The sequence below is a fragment of the Drosophila suzukii genome, chromosome 3, assembly GCF_043229965.1.
Source record: "Drosophila suzukii chromosome 3, CBGP_Dsuzu_IsoJpt1.0, whole genome shotgun sequence".
NCBI lineage: Eukaryota > Metazoa > Arthropoda > Insecta > Diptera > Drosophilidae > Drosophila > Drosophila suzukii.
Window position 1 is genome coordinate 62296139 of NC_092082.1, and position 13132 is coordinate 62309270.

Below are 13132 nucleotides of genomic sequence, written 5' to 3' on the forward strand. Positions count from 1 at the left end.
AAGTCATGTCAACCTTTAGAATCCGAGTAAACAAACGACAAGGAAACAAACTTGCGCTGCGCAGTAAACGCAGTCTGCCTGCTTAATCCCAACATTCTAGCTCGTAGTTTTCGAGATCTCGCTTCCCTCCACCTAATTCTACGAATTTAGAAAACCCTTTTACTCTACGAGTAACGTAGTTCGGCTATTATCGTTATCTGCCCCTGATGTCTACATAAAGGTGATCCAATAGCAACTCATTAAATTGAATTCACTTAATTTTCATATAATCTTTTTATTTTATTTGTTTGCTGCTTGGTTGGTTTGTTTTTCTTTCATGTCGTTATCATAGAGCAAATGTACTTGTTGATGTAACTACATAGGTATTATGTAATATTACTGTTATTTGATAATTTAATTCTAGCCTTTTTATATAATAACTTGACCAGCATCTCGGGAGATGCCATTGTTTCAGTTAGGTATAATTATTTAATTTATATATATATGATTTTATAGTTATATGTATGTATATATATACCACATTTCAGTAATCAGTTTTCAGTACTGCAAAGATTTGTATCTAGTTTTAACGTAAGATCGATTTCGCTTTTGTTTTGATGGTAATCCATTTTTTAGATTTTTTATTAGCATTGTTTTGTTTCTGTTAGACAACACAAAAATGTATGTATATGCTTCAAGTACTATAAAGTTATGTTATGTTAGTTTAAATATATTATATTTATATATATGTTAGCATAGTTTATGTAGAAGGGATGTGTTCTAAGCACTATCATCGTTTTATCCACTCTTCCTTACTCAATTTCTCACGTTTAATTTAAACATACACCCGTGATGGCATTTGTTTTTATTTTTTTTTGTAACACAGCTTGCAAAATTTGCATTCAATTTTCTTGTAGGCATGCAAGATACTTTATGAAGGTATATTTTTGTTTAATATATTATTAATTCATTAAATTTAACTTTTAAGGGTGGGCGTTTTTTGTTTAGATCATTTATTTTGGGTTGCTATATGTAAATAATGACGAATTTTCTCACTTCCATGTAAGGGCTACTCTTCAACCTCCAATGCTCAAGTCCTCTTCATTCTATATTCATTCATTTTTGTTTTCTAATAAGCGTTTATGCACATTTGATGCTTACAAATTAATTAAACTCATATTTAAACGCCAGAGAAAAAAGTTCAACATAACAAATAAAAAAACTTAATAAAATAATTATTTGATTATAGTAAGTATAGAATTAGCGAAGAATAATAATAATGGTGGAAAGCAAACTAAAACAAATTTAACTAGAACGCAACGCTTAGATCGAGAGTTCACCGCTCTGTTCGTTTTCGGTCGGACAAATGATTGGTTATTGAATAATCCATTTTTACTATTCAATTTATTTAAGGTAACATTTTATGGGAGAGGTATGGGGTGTATACATCATTCGTTTATATGTCGACTTCTTCCCCTTCAGCATTCCTGTCCTTTTCTTTTGTTTCTTCTTTTTTGCAAAAGTTTGTGATAAAAAATATATTTGAATTATATATTTATATTGAAATTTAGTATGACGCGCGCTTGCCAAAAAGGAAAAGTTAAAGGACGGGGAGAAGCGCGCGCGACGAAAGTAACTTTCGTAAGAAAAACAAACAAATAAGACCCATCCAGTTAAGCCATGCTGCAGAAGTTTTATAGCGGAATATAGCCGAGTGAATATATCCCATGTAGTATTTTGTTTAGTTCCCGTTTGTGTTGCTGCAGATCATGTTATTGGTGAAGGAGAGTTGGTTTTTGTTCCGTTGCTTGCTTATGAGAGGTGGAAGGACATACTGCCCTCGTTGGCGGCCACTTTCAGTTTCTGCCGCATCACCTCGCGACTGGAGTAGTCGGGCAACTTTAGATAGTTGACACAGGTCATCACAGATGGCAGGTAATCATTGGGGTTTTGGTTTCCATCCAGCGTCTTGCGCACGATAGTAAGTGGCGGCGTGAGGGCCTTAAACCCGCCAGTTGGCAGGCGTGGTGACCCTGTCACGAACTGCAAGAAAGCGCGCTGCTCGTCGCGATTGTACGAAGCCAGGATCTCGTACAGATATTGAATAGCCTGCGACTCCTGGTGGAATCCGTGATCTGTGCGGCAGCTGTCCTGCAGCATCTTAGTCTCCCACCGCGACTGCTGTTGCTCGCTGGCCGATCCACAGAAGACGCACTCCAGCTCCTCTGGATAGAACATGCGAAGCCGTTGGATCGGAAAGACGGAATCGAATCCTGTGATCAAAAAAAATGTATGTCAGTAAAATTTAGATACCATTGAAGACACACAAATAATATGATAAGAATTTGCGAGCTAGAATTGAAAATCAATCTTGAATTAGTTTTAAAACTAAACTGCATTTTTTTTAGTTGAAGCCTTTTGACTGATCAGTTTTTAAATTATAATTTTTGTCAGATATTTTGTGACTTTAACTTACCCTCACGCAATGCCTCGAACTGCTTCTGGACACCCTCGATCAGGAACCAGTATGTGACCAGCGAGATGTACTGGTGGAGGTTGTGGACGGTCACTGGTGTATCACGACCGCCACGACACAACTCAATGTTGGCATGTCCGGGCAGTACAAAGTCAAGGCCCAGGTCTGATATGGGGCAGCCATCCAAGTCCAGCAGTTCAATCTAGAAATGATTTAATAAAATACTATTACTTCACAACCAATCAACAATTAACAATAAAAATCAAGGAGGAATGGTTTAGTTCAATGTTCCCACTGTCAAATATCCGTTACACTGTTAACCAAATTAAAAATGAATTAATGAAATAAGTAATACTCTCTTCAGGCTTGTACGAAGTTTGAACAAAATGAATTTATGCTATTATCTATGAATGTTTTAAACTTGATTAAAATGTACGTCCTAATAATTTTCCCCATATATTTGAATCTAATTAAAGAGATCCAAAACTAAGCTAGGAAATTTACATATTCCTTAATACATTTTTAGGGCTATAGCAATAAATATGGGAAAAAAACTGTGTTTTATGGTATATTTTAAAACTAGTTTAGTGCATTTGGATGATTTCTATACAAATAATCAGATAGTTTTTATGACAGCTATATGATATAGTCGTACGATTTTTGTATTACCTGCAATAGAACAAAGACTTTTTGAAAAGTTTCATCCCGGTAGCTTAAATGACGCTGATCAAGAATATATATACCTCAGGGAAAGAAGTATATGTGCACTTTTTAATTTTCTTTTATTTTCTTTATAGTTAACGGTACAGTTTTTGTAAGTACGCAGTTTTGTATTCTTATCTTTTATGAACATCTCCTAATTCAATGGTCCTCTTTGGGCATCATTCGTTGTACCGTTTTTAATAACATGTGCAGAAACTTGTGTTTTTAATAGGAAATAAGTATATGTGGAAATTGAGATTATTGTGTTATTGATAGCGAGTAAGCTAAGAAGTGTGATCTAAAAATATTTTTTAATCAGCGGAACGTAAGTAAAATAGATCGTTTATCCTTGTAGAATAAAATAATTAATATTAAGTTTGATTTTACGGTAGGATGCCAAGTGGTTTACATTTGTCAGAGGAAGATCGCGGCATGATCAAAGGACTGGCTGAATCTAGCCAGACCATTTCTTATATTGCTGCCAGATTATATAGGCACAGGAATACAATTAGTAACTTCCTTAAAAATCCGGAAAGTTATGGAAAAATAAAGAGAAGCGGCAGGCCCACTGAAATCGACGAGCGGTGCAAGAGACAAATTCGGCGTCTAGCTGTTCAAGACATCAAGTCTTGCATGGAGATAAAAGGTCAACTGAATCTTGACGTATTCAAAAGACGTATAAACCAAATTTTGAACCAGAACAAAATGGTTACATATGGTTCTCGCGACGCTGTACCAAGGCTATTAAAGCGTCACATAACCGCTCGCCTACAATTTGCTGAGCCATACAAATTTTGGTCGGAGGAGTTTAAAAAAGTTATATTTTCGGACGAAAAAAAATTTAATTTAGACGGTCCTGACTCCTGTCAAAAGTATTGGCGCGACAAAAGGCAACCACGACAGGTCTGCCATAAACGAATCACGGTGGAGGATCATTAATGGTTTGGGCCGGTTTTGGGTATGCTGGGAAGTCTCCACTTTGTTTTATACCGACTAGAACAAATGCAGAAATTTATATAGAGTTACTAGAAACTGTGCTCATTGAATTTGCCGGAGACATTTATGGGGATGAGTGGATATTCCAGCTAGACAACGCACCAATCCACACAGCTCGTAAAACTAAAGACTTTCTGGCAGCTAGAAAAATACCGCTTTTGCAATGGCCAGCGATCAGTCCGGACCTAAGCCCAATAGAAGATCTTTGGGGAATACTTTCTAATAAAGTTTACAAGAATGGCCGCCAGTTCGACACAGTTAATGACCTCAAAAAGGCTTTGATCAAGGAATGGGATCAAATAAATCTGACAACTCTGCAAAACTTGGCTACTTCAATGCCCAATCGGATTAATCAAATTTTTATTAAGAAAGGAAAACATATAAATTATTAAGAAGCATATTTAAAATTGTTAAAAAATTGTTCAACTTGTATTTCTAATTTTCTTGCAGTATGCACATATACTTATTTCATATGATATTAAAGTTCTTTATTTAATTTAAAGTTAATCTAAACGTTTACGAAAAATATGTTGTTATTTTTTTGTTAATATGTACTCAAGCAATATAAAAAAAATTTAATCAAAAACCTAATATAATTATTTTGTTTTTTTTTTAATAATTTCAATGCACATATACTTTTTTCCCTGAGGTACTTATTAGGGTTGGAAACGCCTCCTTCTGTGCAAACTTCAGACTCAAAACATAATACCCTCTTAAATGCAATAAAAAACAAGAGAGTACGCTGTAGTAGAATCCCTCGACTATCAGATACCCGTTACTCAGCTAACAAAAAGCGCCACCCATCGTTCATTCTTATCGCCACGCCACATATTGCGAAACCTAGGTGGCGTTATGGGCGATTGTGGACGTTAGAGTGGACGTGCCACATTGCTGAAACAAACTTGCGCTGCGCAGGAAGCCCAAGAATATGCATGCCAAGTCCCAACACTCTAGCTCTTTTAGTTTCGGAGGTCTCAGCGTTCTTACGGACAGACGGACATTGCTAGATCGATTTGGCTAGTGATCCAGATCAAAAATATACACTTTATGGGGTAGGAAACGCTTCCTTCTACCCGTTACAACCTTTCCGACGAATATAGTGTACCCTCTTACTCTGCGAGTAACGGGTATACAAATCATAACTGTAGCTCATGTTTTGACTTTAGGGGGTCGATTCCAGTAGGCATGGCAAAACCACGTTACGAAATTATGCCTTGTACATGGCATATCTTTCTACCGACCTCACTTAAATAGGAACATTTAATATTAAATACAAATCGAAAATGTGCCCAATAAATTTTATATTTTCGGACTTTCCCTTTTTAATAATTAATTAAGCCTTTTATCACTTTACCAGTTCTGCCTAATTTATTATGAACCTAAACAGCAAAATCTTTATATAATTTAATTCTTGAGGAAATGGTGAATGTATTTATTCTGTATCTTATAAGCAACGAGTGTGGAGTATGGATTTAATTTTGTCTTGTAATTTATTTATTGTATTTTTAAAAATTAAATTGTGAATAAAATAAATGTTCTTCAATGTTGTACTCACCTTTTCTGTCTTCTCCATGGCATCGATGTTTGGGTCGGATAGAATGTACTCTCGCTGGCGCACCAGATCCTGCAGACGGACCAAAGTGTTTTGCACCTCCGGAGCCACGCGCATCAGATCGGCCAGGCCAATCGAATGCTCTTCGCTGACAAGCCAACGATAAAATGGCAACGAGAAGGGCAAGTCCAACTAAGACGAAGAAAAAAAGGTCAATTAAATCACATTTCAAGAATTTAATAGAAGTTCCTACCATGCGACTGTCCATAACCGCCTTGGCCATGAACTTGCCCAAGAACTTAAACTTGGCCTTGGCCTTGGTCATTTGCGGAAGCTTCGAGGATTTACCCAGAGGCAGAGGGAACAAGCCATGCACCGCATTCACATAACTAATCATAGTTGTGGTTGTAGTCGTGGTGGCACTGGAGTGATTCGTAGTGGTGTTTTGCTCCACCACACTGGTTGTGGTTGTTGTAGTGGTGCTGCTGGGATTATCAGTTGCTGCTGGGTCAGCAGAGTTTATATCACTAAATTGCTGTGCGATAATCATATTTAAAGCATTCTCATTGGTGCCGGCGCTGGATGAGCCGTGATCCACTGGCTGTGACAGCTGTTGTTGGCCAGCCACACTGCGCAAGAGATGCGTGCGACTGCTGGATCGAGTGGGTGGAGGCTGTTGCTGCTGCACGGTTGTTGTTGTTGTGGTGGTGGTGCTGCTCACAAGCGACGCTCCTCCCACTGCTGGAGGACTCTGGTCCATGGTGGTTGCTTCGAGAGCATCCTCAATGTGCAACACTGTACTGTTGGCCTTCACCACATCCACAATAGTAACAGAGTTTTGTCTGTAGCTATCGCTGCCATTCCACAGCCCCAGATCCGTACGCTGCAACTCCGCAGAAACCAGAGCGTAAAATTCCAGTGTAGGTCCCAGACCCGTGCCAACTTCATTCTCATACTGAATTTCGAGCAAAGCCTTAGAGTGGCCAAAGTCCTGAAGGATGTGCTCAGCCTGTTTGAGTATCTCCGTACGGGAAATCGCACGCTTGCGGCGATCAAGGCGAGGAGCCACGCGTTCTGAAGACTCGGCTGCATTCAGATCGGGCGTGGTGTCCAGCAGACGCTGCAAAGCGCGATCCCGATCGAAGCTGGTAGCGTAGAAAAGCAAGTGTCGCGTCTCGAATGGGAAGAGGAACGGACAGGCCATGCCTATCTGGGGCAGCCACTGCGGTAGGTTCCCCGTCATGATGACAAGGGGATCCTGCAGTTGACGATTCGCCTTTGCCGTGATCTTCGGGTGTACAAACTCCGCCTGGGGTATAATGTTCTGGCGCACCACACACCCGTATAGATGCTCCCAGTGGCGATTGAGAGCGTGGATAACTCGCAGCATACACAGTGCATCCAGCGAGGAATCCTGCACTGTCACAACATCAGCTGGAAGCGAGCTGCTGAGGAATGGCTTAAGAGCTGAAATCACTCCCGGAGCTATTCCTTCGTGCCATAGCTCAGTCTTCTTGCGCATAAACTTGCTGCTAGATTTGTGGGCCTTCTTCGAGGAGGATCCTCCACCACTGGCCACTCCCGACGAAGAAGAGCACGAGGTGGAAGCATTTGCATAGCTAGAGGCGGAGCTTGAGGTGCTCTGCTGCTTTTGTACGCCACTGCTACACGAGCTGCTGCTAGAAGCGGCTCCCGCAGCCGCTCCCGAGGCCACTTCCTCCTCTACAGGGCGATAGTAAATGGTGTGCTGCTGCACCCATATGCTGGCATTTCCTAAAAGCGTCTCCGACTCGTTGTCCGTCTCCGGCTGTTCACTGACCAGCGGCGAGAACTGCTTAACTGCCTGGTAGACGGTCATGTTGTAGGGCAATACGTGATCCCCGATCGTGAACTGCAGCTTGTGCTTAAAGCCCGCCTGTGTCATCACAACAGCTGCTACGTTGTCGTCCATATCTTCCTCACTGTCGTCGTCGGAGTCGGCTCGGATGCCACCGTATCCGCGCACCACCAAATACCGCTCAATGGCCTGAACCATGGCCAGCGGGTCGATCTTCACAGTGCCGCCTTTCCACTGACGAAGATTGCTGCACTGTGGATGACGCTGCAGGTTGCACTGAGGAAGAAAAAATAGGAATATTTTAAAGACACAATAGAAGCGATTGATTTATTTTATGATAATCTAATTCAATCATGAAATGAGTTGTGGTCATGAAATGAGAGTGGGCGTGGCACAGGGCAGAGTCAAACATGTGCTTCATAGAGACTTCTAGAATCTACATGCAATATATTTTTAACTCTCCAGCTCCATGTGGGCTCCATAACGTTAACCTAGCTACAAGAACTTCAATTCCTTTAAAAAATTCCACGGAATTTGAAGTGGCAACTCTCTAGCTCTTATAGTTTTCGAGATCACATAAATAACACGGGCAGACAGACGGACATGGCTAGATCGACTCGGTTAGTGATCCTGATCAAGATTATAATCGGAAACGCATCCTTCTACCTGCTACATGTTTGTCCCCAAGCACAGTACACATCTAATTCACTATTAAACTGCTCCTACTTACCTTTAGCTGGTGAGTGTTGAAGAAACGCAGTGCACTCTGATTGGACCTGCCTCCAGGACCAGCGGGAAAGTCGTGCACCTTGACAGGAAACTGTTCTAGTTGCGTGACGCAACCGTTCAACTTGGCCACAAAAGCGCCAAACGCCAGCGGCTCGATTGTGGGCATCTGTCCGACATTCTGGAGCAAAGGCTCCAACGGCAGCCCGGCAAATACGTGCATAAAACTGCGCAGGCGTGCATCGCGCTCTACCAATCCTGTCTCGCTAGTCATATAGTTGAGCATGGCTTTGATGAGGCCCGAATGATTCACTTCGAACGGAGAGATATCACTCTCCAAAAGAATGGTCTTCAGCTCGAGGAGAGCATCCAGACAGTCGTGGTAGCTCCCATTGAGCTTAAACAGAATGCTGGACAGACGCTCCAAGACGTTGGTGCTGCCCGCCGTAGACAGTGTAGTATTGGCTGTCGAAGATATTCCCGCTCCGCTGCTTCCGCTCTGAGTGGATCCACTTTCTGGGGCAGTCTTACTCCGCCTGGCCTCCTGCTCAGTGTAGCGCTTCACAAAGTCTACAGCCTGCTCTCGCACCCACTGGCGTGCCCTTTCCCTGTTGGCCGCAGCTAGGAGATTGGCGTGGGAGATACTCTTGCTGATACTTGCCGCAACTGCTGCTGCGTTCAGTCCTCCAGCTCCACTTCCACCGCCATGTTGGCCCACTGTGTAAGCCAAGCCAGCTCCAGAACCGGATCCACTTGAGTTGGCGTTTCCGGAATCTTTGGAAAGGCCGTGATGCTGCTGCGTCTGCTGATGGTGGTGATGATGATGTGCAGTCTGGCGGCCCCAGCGAGCCGGATTGAGCGATGCCAGGAACGATGATTTGGTCGACCCGGCGTTGGTCGAGTTTCCGGCATTAAAGCGAGACTTGGAGCTTCCAGAACCACCGCCTGAACTGGGGGTACTTCTGCCTCCGGTGCCGCTACCAAGACCTGAAAAAGCACCAAAATCGATTAGACTAAAGAAAATATTTTTATTTTTAAAATGCAGTTCCCTTAACACTGAAGTGAGCTCTTCAGTTACAAGAACATAGACAAATATACGTACTTGTGGCACGGCTAAGAAGTTCGTGCATAGCCGAACTGGCTGAGGCGGGTGGGGCTCCTCCTGCTCCAGATCCCGCTGCTGCAACTGCGGCATCGTCTTGCCTCGATTTGGCTCTACCACTGCTTTGCGACTTTCGCTTGGGCGGCGCTTTTCGCTTTAGCATGTCCGTCATTTTGTGCTGCAGCGCCGAGGCTGAGGACGAGGAGGACGAGGACGAAGATGATGCAGCGGCGCTGCTGGTGGAAGCCACCACCAAATGGGCCGGCTGTTGCTGCTGTGGTTGGTAGATGACCTGAGGCACCTGCTGCCCTTGTTGCTGAGGTCCAGTTGGTAAAAGCTCCAACTGCGGTGGTGGTGGTGGAACTGCCGGCTGCTGGAAGTGCACGTACTGGCGTGGATCCCCCTGCTGTGCCACAAAGAACCCAGCGGAACCTCCAGCTGTCGAGGATGAAGACGGCGCTGAGCTGCTGTAGTTATAACCACCAGCTGGAGCAGACGTTCCTGAGGCGTCTAACGCTCCTACAGGAGTTCCTTTGGCGCTGGCCGTCAGAGCGTTCATGGCATGCGAGAAGCTCTTTACGCTGTACGATTGATGCTTGCTGCTGCTGGGTGTCGTGGAAGCACTGGACGATCCCGGAGCGTTATCCATGAAGAAGGGATTAACTTGCAGGCTGTTGGCGGAGGCCGGGGCTGATTGTGACCCGCCTGCATTGGCTGTCGGTGTTGCTGTTGTGCTTAGCGGTTTTGGCGAGGGATTCGCGCATATGGGATTATTAGGGTCCGTCAGCTGCGTGAACTGGTAGATAACTCCCTCACGACGAAAGTGAGTGCCAAAAACATCAGGCAGTTGGCGCATTAAGATCTCAGCCATTTGAAGGGCTCCCACCACGATGCGCAAGTCGTTGCTGCCCAGCATGCCAGCAATGTGGCTGGAGACCAGCTGATACTTAAGCACCTGCCGCAGCAACTCCGGCGTGGCGTAGTAAACCATCCGAAGAAGGGCGCGCAGGCACTTGTAGCGCACATTCGGTCCGGCCGACGAGCTGTATACTTCGTAAAGCACATTGAAGATGTGTTTGATAAAGTCGGCAGCAAGACCTCGCTCCTCCTAAAAAGGGATACAACAAATATTTGTAAATAAATCATTTGAAATTTTTGATAAATTTGAGTTTGATACTCAGAAGATTAAGTCAGATCATACGATTGTAACAAATTAAGCCTTAAGTCGTAAGGTAAAATAATATTTATATGTATACTATTTAAAAAAGGGTTGAAAATATATATATCCCCAAGTTTAAGGTCTCAGTCACCAGCATTCGAATATACATGAAATTCCGGTTAGACCTATTAGACCTATACAATGTCTAAATTTATAAAATAAAAAAAAATTGCTTGTCAAACTTAAACTTGAATTTTGTAATTTAAAAAAAGTTATGTAAATTGATTATTGTGGGTTTTATGTTGAATTATACGACTAATAGTTGTTTGCTTTTTATTTACCTTGAGGCATGCGATTCTTGCGTCCAGTGATGGGCGTCGCTTCACTTGGTTTCCACTACTTCCTGGTGGATTATTATTGTTGTTATTGGAGGCTGCTGCCGCAGCAGCAGCGGAGGTGGATGCCCCTCCCGAAGCCGCTGATCCCGCCGCGTTGGTGGTCAAGTCCTGCCCCGCTGACATGGGGGCCACGTAGTTGTGGTTGAGACGACGCTGAACGGGACGTGTGGTGCCCGTGTCCTCGTTAATCTGTTGCATGGCATGAAAATCCACAGTGTAGGTGCGTCCAAATGTGCTCAAGCTGATTTCGTCCTCGCTGCTCTGGTTGGCGGCCTCAATCAGCCGCGAATCAATTGTGGAATAATTGTGCCAGGAACCGCGATCATCTCGCCACTGCCAGTGCACCTGATCCTGGGTGTTTAGCGTGGGCCTGTCCAGCAGAGAATCCACAGCGAAAATGCCATCCAAAGGTAGACGCGGCATCAGTTCACCAATAAGGCAGGTGAGTTCGTACAGCTCTGAAGGTGAGCGTGAGACTAGCTCCACATGCGTGGCACTGGCAGCGGCCGGCTCAGCATTTCCAGTGAGCAAATAGAGCAGGGTGGCCGCTATGTCGTTCCTAAGCAGAGAGATTGCCAAATCCGGACAGCTGCCACACATTAAACTCAGCATCCGAACCACGGCTGTGAAAGTTCCTGTGTTTAGGATGGCTGGTGTGACCAGCAGTAGTTGCTGGCAGTTCTTCAACAAATCTGGACTGGCGATCTGCTGTAGACGCTGGCTGTCGTGTTGAAAACTCTCCACCAGCCGGCAGAAAGCAGAGCACACGCTCTCCACACACTTTTTATCCTGCTGAGAAAGTAGGCGAGCTAGTAAAGGCAAGCTTTCCGCAACGAAGTGGAATTCCTCTGGATGCATGTTAAGGCAGCAATTAGCTGCTATCGCCAAGGCCGCTCGCTGAGCCACAATCGAAAAGAAGTCCAAATAGGTTAGGCAAGCCGAAATACCATTTGCCTGCAGAATGGCTTTGTTGTGACGCCTGGAGAGAATCTCTAACGCGGTTAAACTTTGTTCCGCCACATCCATGCACTGTATAACCTGAAGTTTCTCCAGAAAAACTGGAACCGCCTCTACCACGGTGCCCGAGGATCGGGGCAGAGCTTCCAGCATGTATGCCAATGCCCTACAAGCATTGTTCATTATGTCAAAGTTGTGCTCCATTCGAAGGAGTTGGATTAGTGCAGGGACCACCTGCTTGATAGGAAAGCCGGCGAGGGTATCCTCATTTCCCATCACTAGCATCTGGCACATTTCGATAGCAGCCTGTAGCTGCTGGGATTCGTCGTGGGACTGCAGTCCTTGAAGAAGTTGATTGGCCTTGGAACTACTGCTGTTACCAATGGTGCGGTGAAGGATGTGAGTCATTCTTGGGCCAAGGGCTCCGAACAAATGGGGAGGCAGTCCGCGAGCTTCTAGCAATGCTTGTAGACGGCCCACCTCACTATCATCACTCTCCGAATCGGCGGCGGCAGCTCCACCGGAACCGCTGCCATGCTGACTGGCACTGCTTGTACCGGTGGTAGTGGGTCCTCCGCCCGGAGTCGACCCTGAACCCGCTGCAGTCACATTGTTGCTGCTGCTGTTGCTGGCTGGTTGGCCGGCACTGCTGTTGCTGCTGCTGGTCGCGCCCACGGCGCTGGTGGTTCCTCCGGATGCAGCTGATGCTCCTATGCCTGGTCCTGCTCCTCCGGCTCCTCCTGCTGATCCACCTCCGCCGGTTCCACCTCCGACGTCACGTGCGGCACTCAGAGCGGCTGCTACAATGCTTAGATTGGCTGAACTGGCACCTAAAGTCGCGTCACGAAGGAAGGCACAAAACTCGTCATTAATATTATAACTTGACATATCTTTTGGAAACAATCGTTTCCCGTTTTGAAGGATTTTAATCTGAGTATAAGTAATAACATGAAACAAATATGTCAAAACAGAAAGTACAGGCTTACGCTAACGGCCCTATGAAACTTGCTTATCTTTCGTATTACTTTTAAAGTCATGGCAATTTAGACAAAAAATGGTCGGCCTTTTCAGTTCTCGAATTTTTCCAGACCTGTCATAAGTTTCACTTCAAAAAAATTAATTTCACAAAAAAATTTAATTTTCCTTACAAAATTCTGTAGAAAACAAGGAATAAGCGAATTCACTTCACGGTGAAAATTGGAACAGGCGGATTAGACCACAACGTACATGCTTACAGATTCGCTATGA

The 13132-nt window shown here is 44.2% G+C and overlaps 1 protein-coding gene across 9 annotated transcripts in view; it reads right to left on the reverse strand.

Moving 5' to 3' along the window:
* Positions 1 to 254: 254 nt before the first annotated feature.
* The window catches only part of ctrip (E3 ubiquitin-protein ligase ctrip), a 33094-nt gene continuing 20216 nt past the window's right edge, over positions 255 to 13132 (reverse strand). For all 9 annotated transcript variants that reach the window (XM_065866047.2, XM_065866050.2, XM_065866049.2 and 6 more), the window contains 7 exons: positions 10871 to 12714; positions 9371 to 10478; positions 8273 to 9255; positions 5959 to 7818; positions 5709 to 5897; positions 2456 to 2657; positions 255 to 2252 (listed from right to left, as the gene is read on the reverse strand). In XM_065866047.2, the coding sequence (XP_065722119.2) occupies positions 1792 to 2252; positions 2456 to 2657; positions 5709 to 5897; positions 5959 to 7818; positions 8273 to 9255; positions 9371 to 10478; positions 10871 to 12714 (6647 nt within the window). In that variant the 3' untranslated portion in view covers positions 255 to 1791. The remainder of the gene's footprint in view (positions 2253 to 2455; positions 2658 to 5708; positions 5898 to 5958; positions 7819 to 8272; positions 9256 to 9370; positions 10479 to 10870; positions 12715 to 13132) is intronic.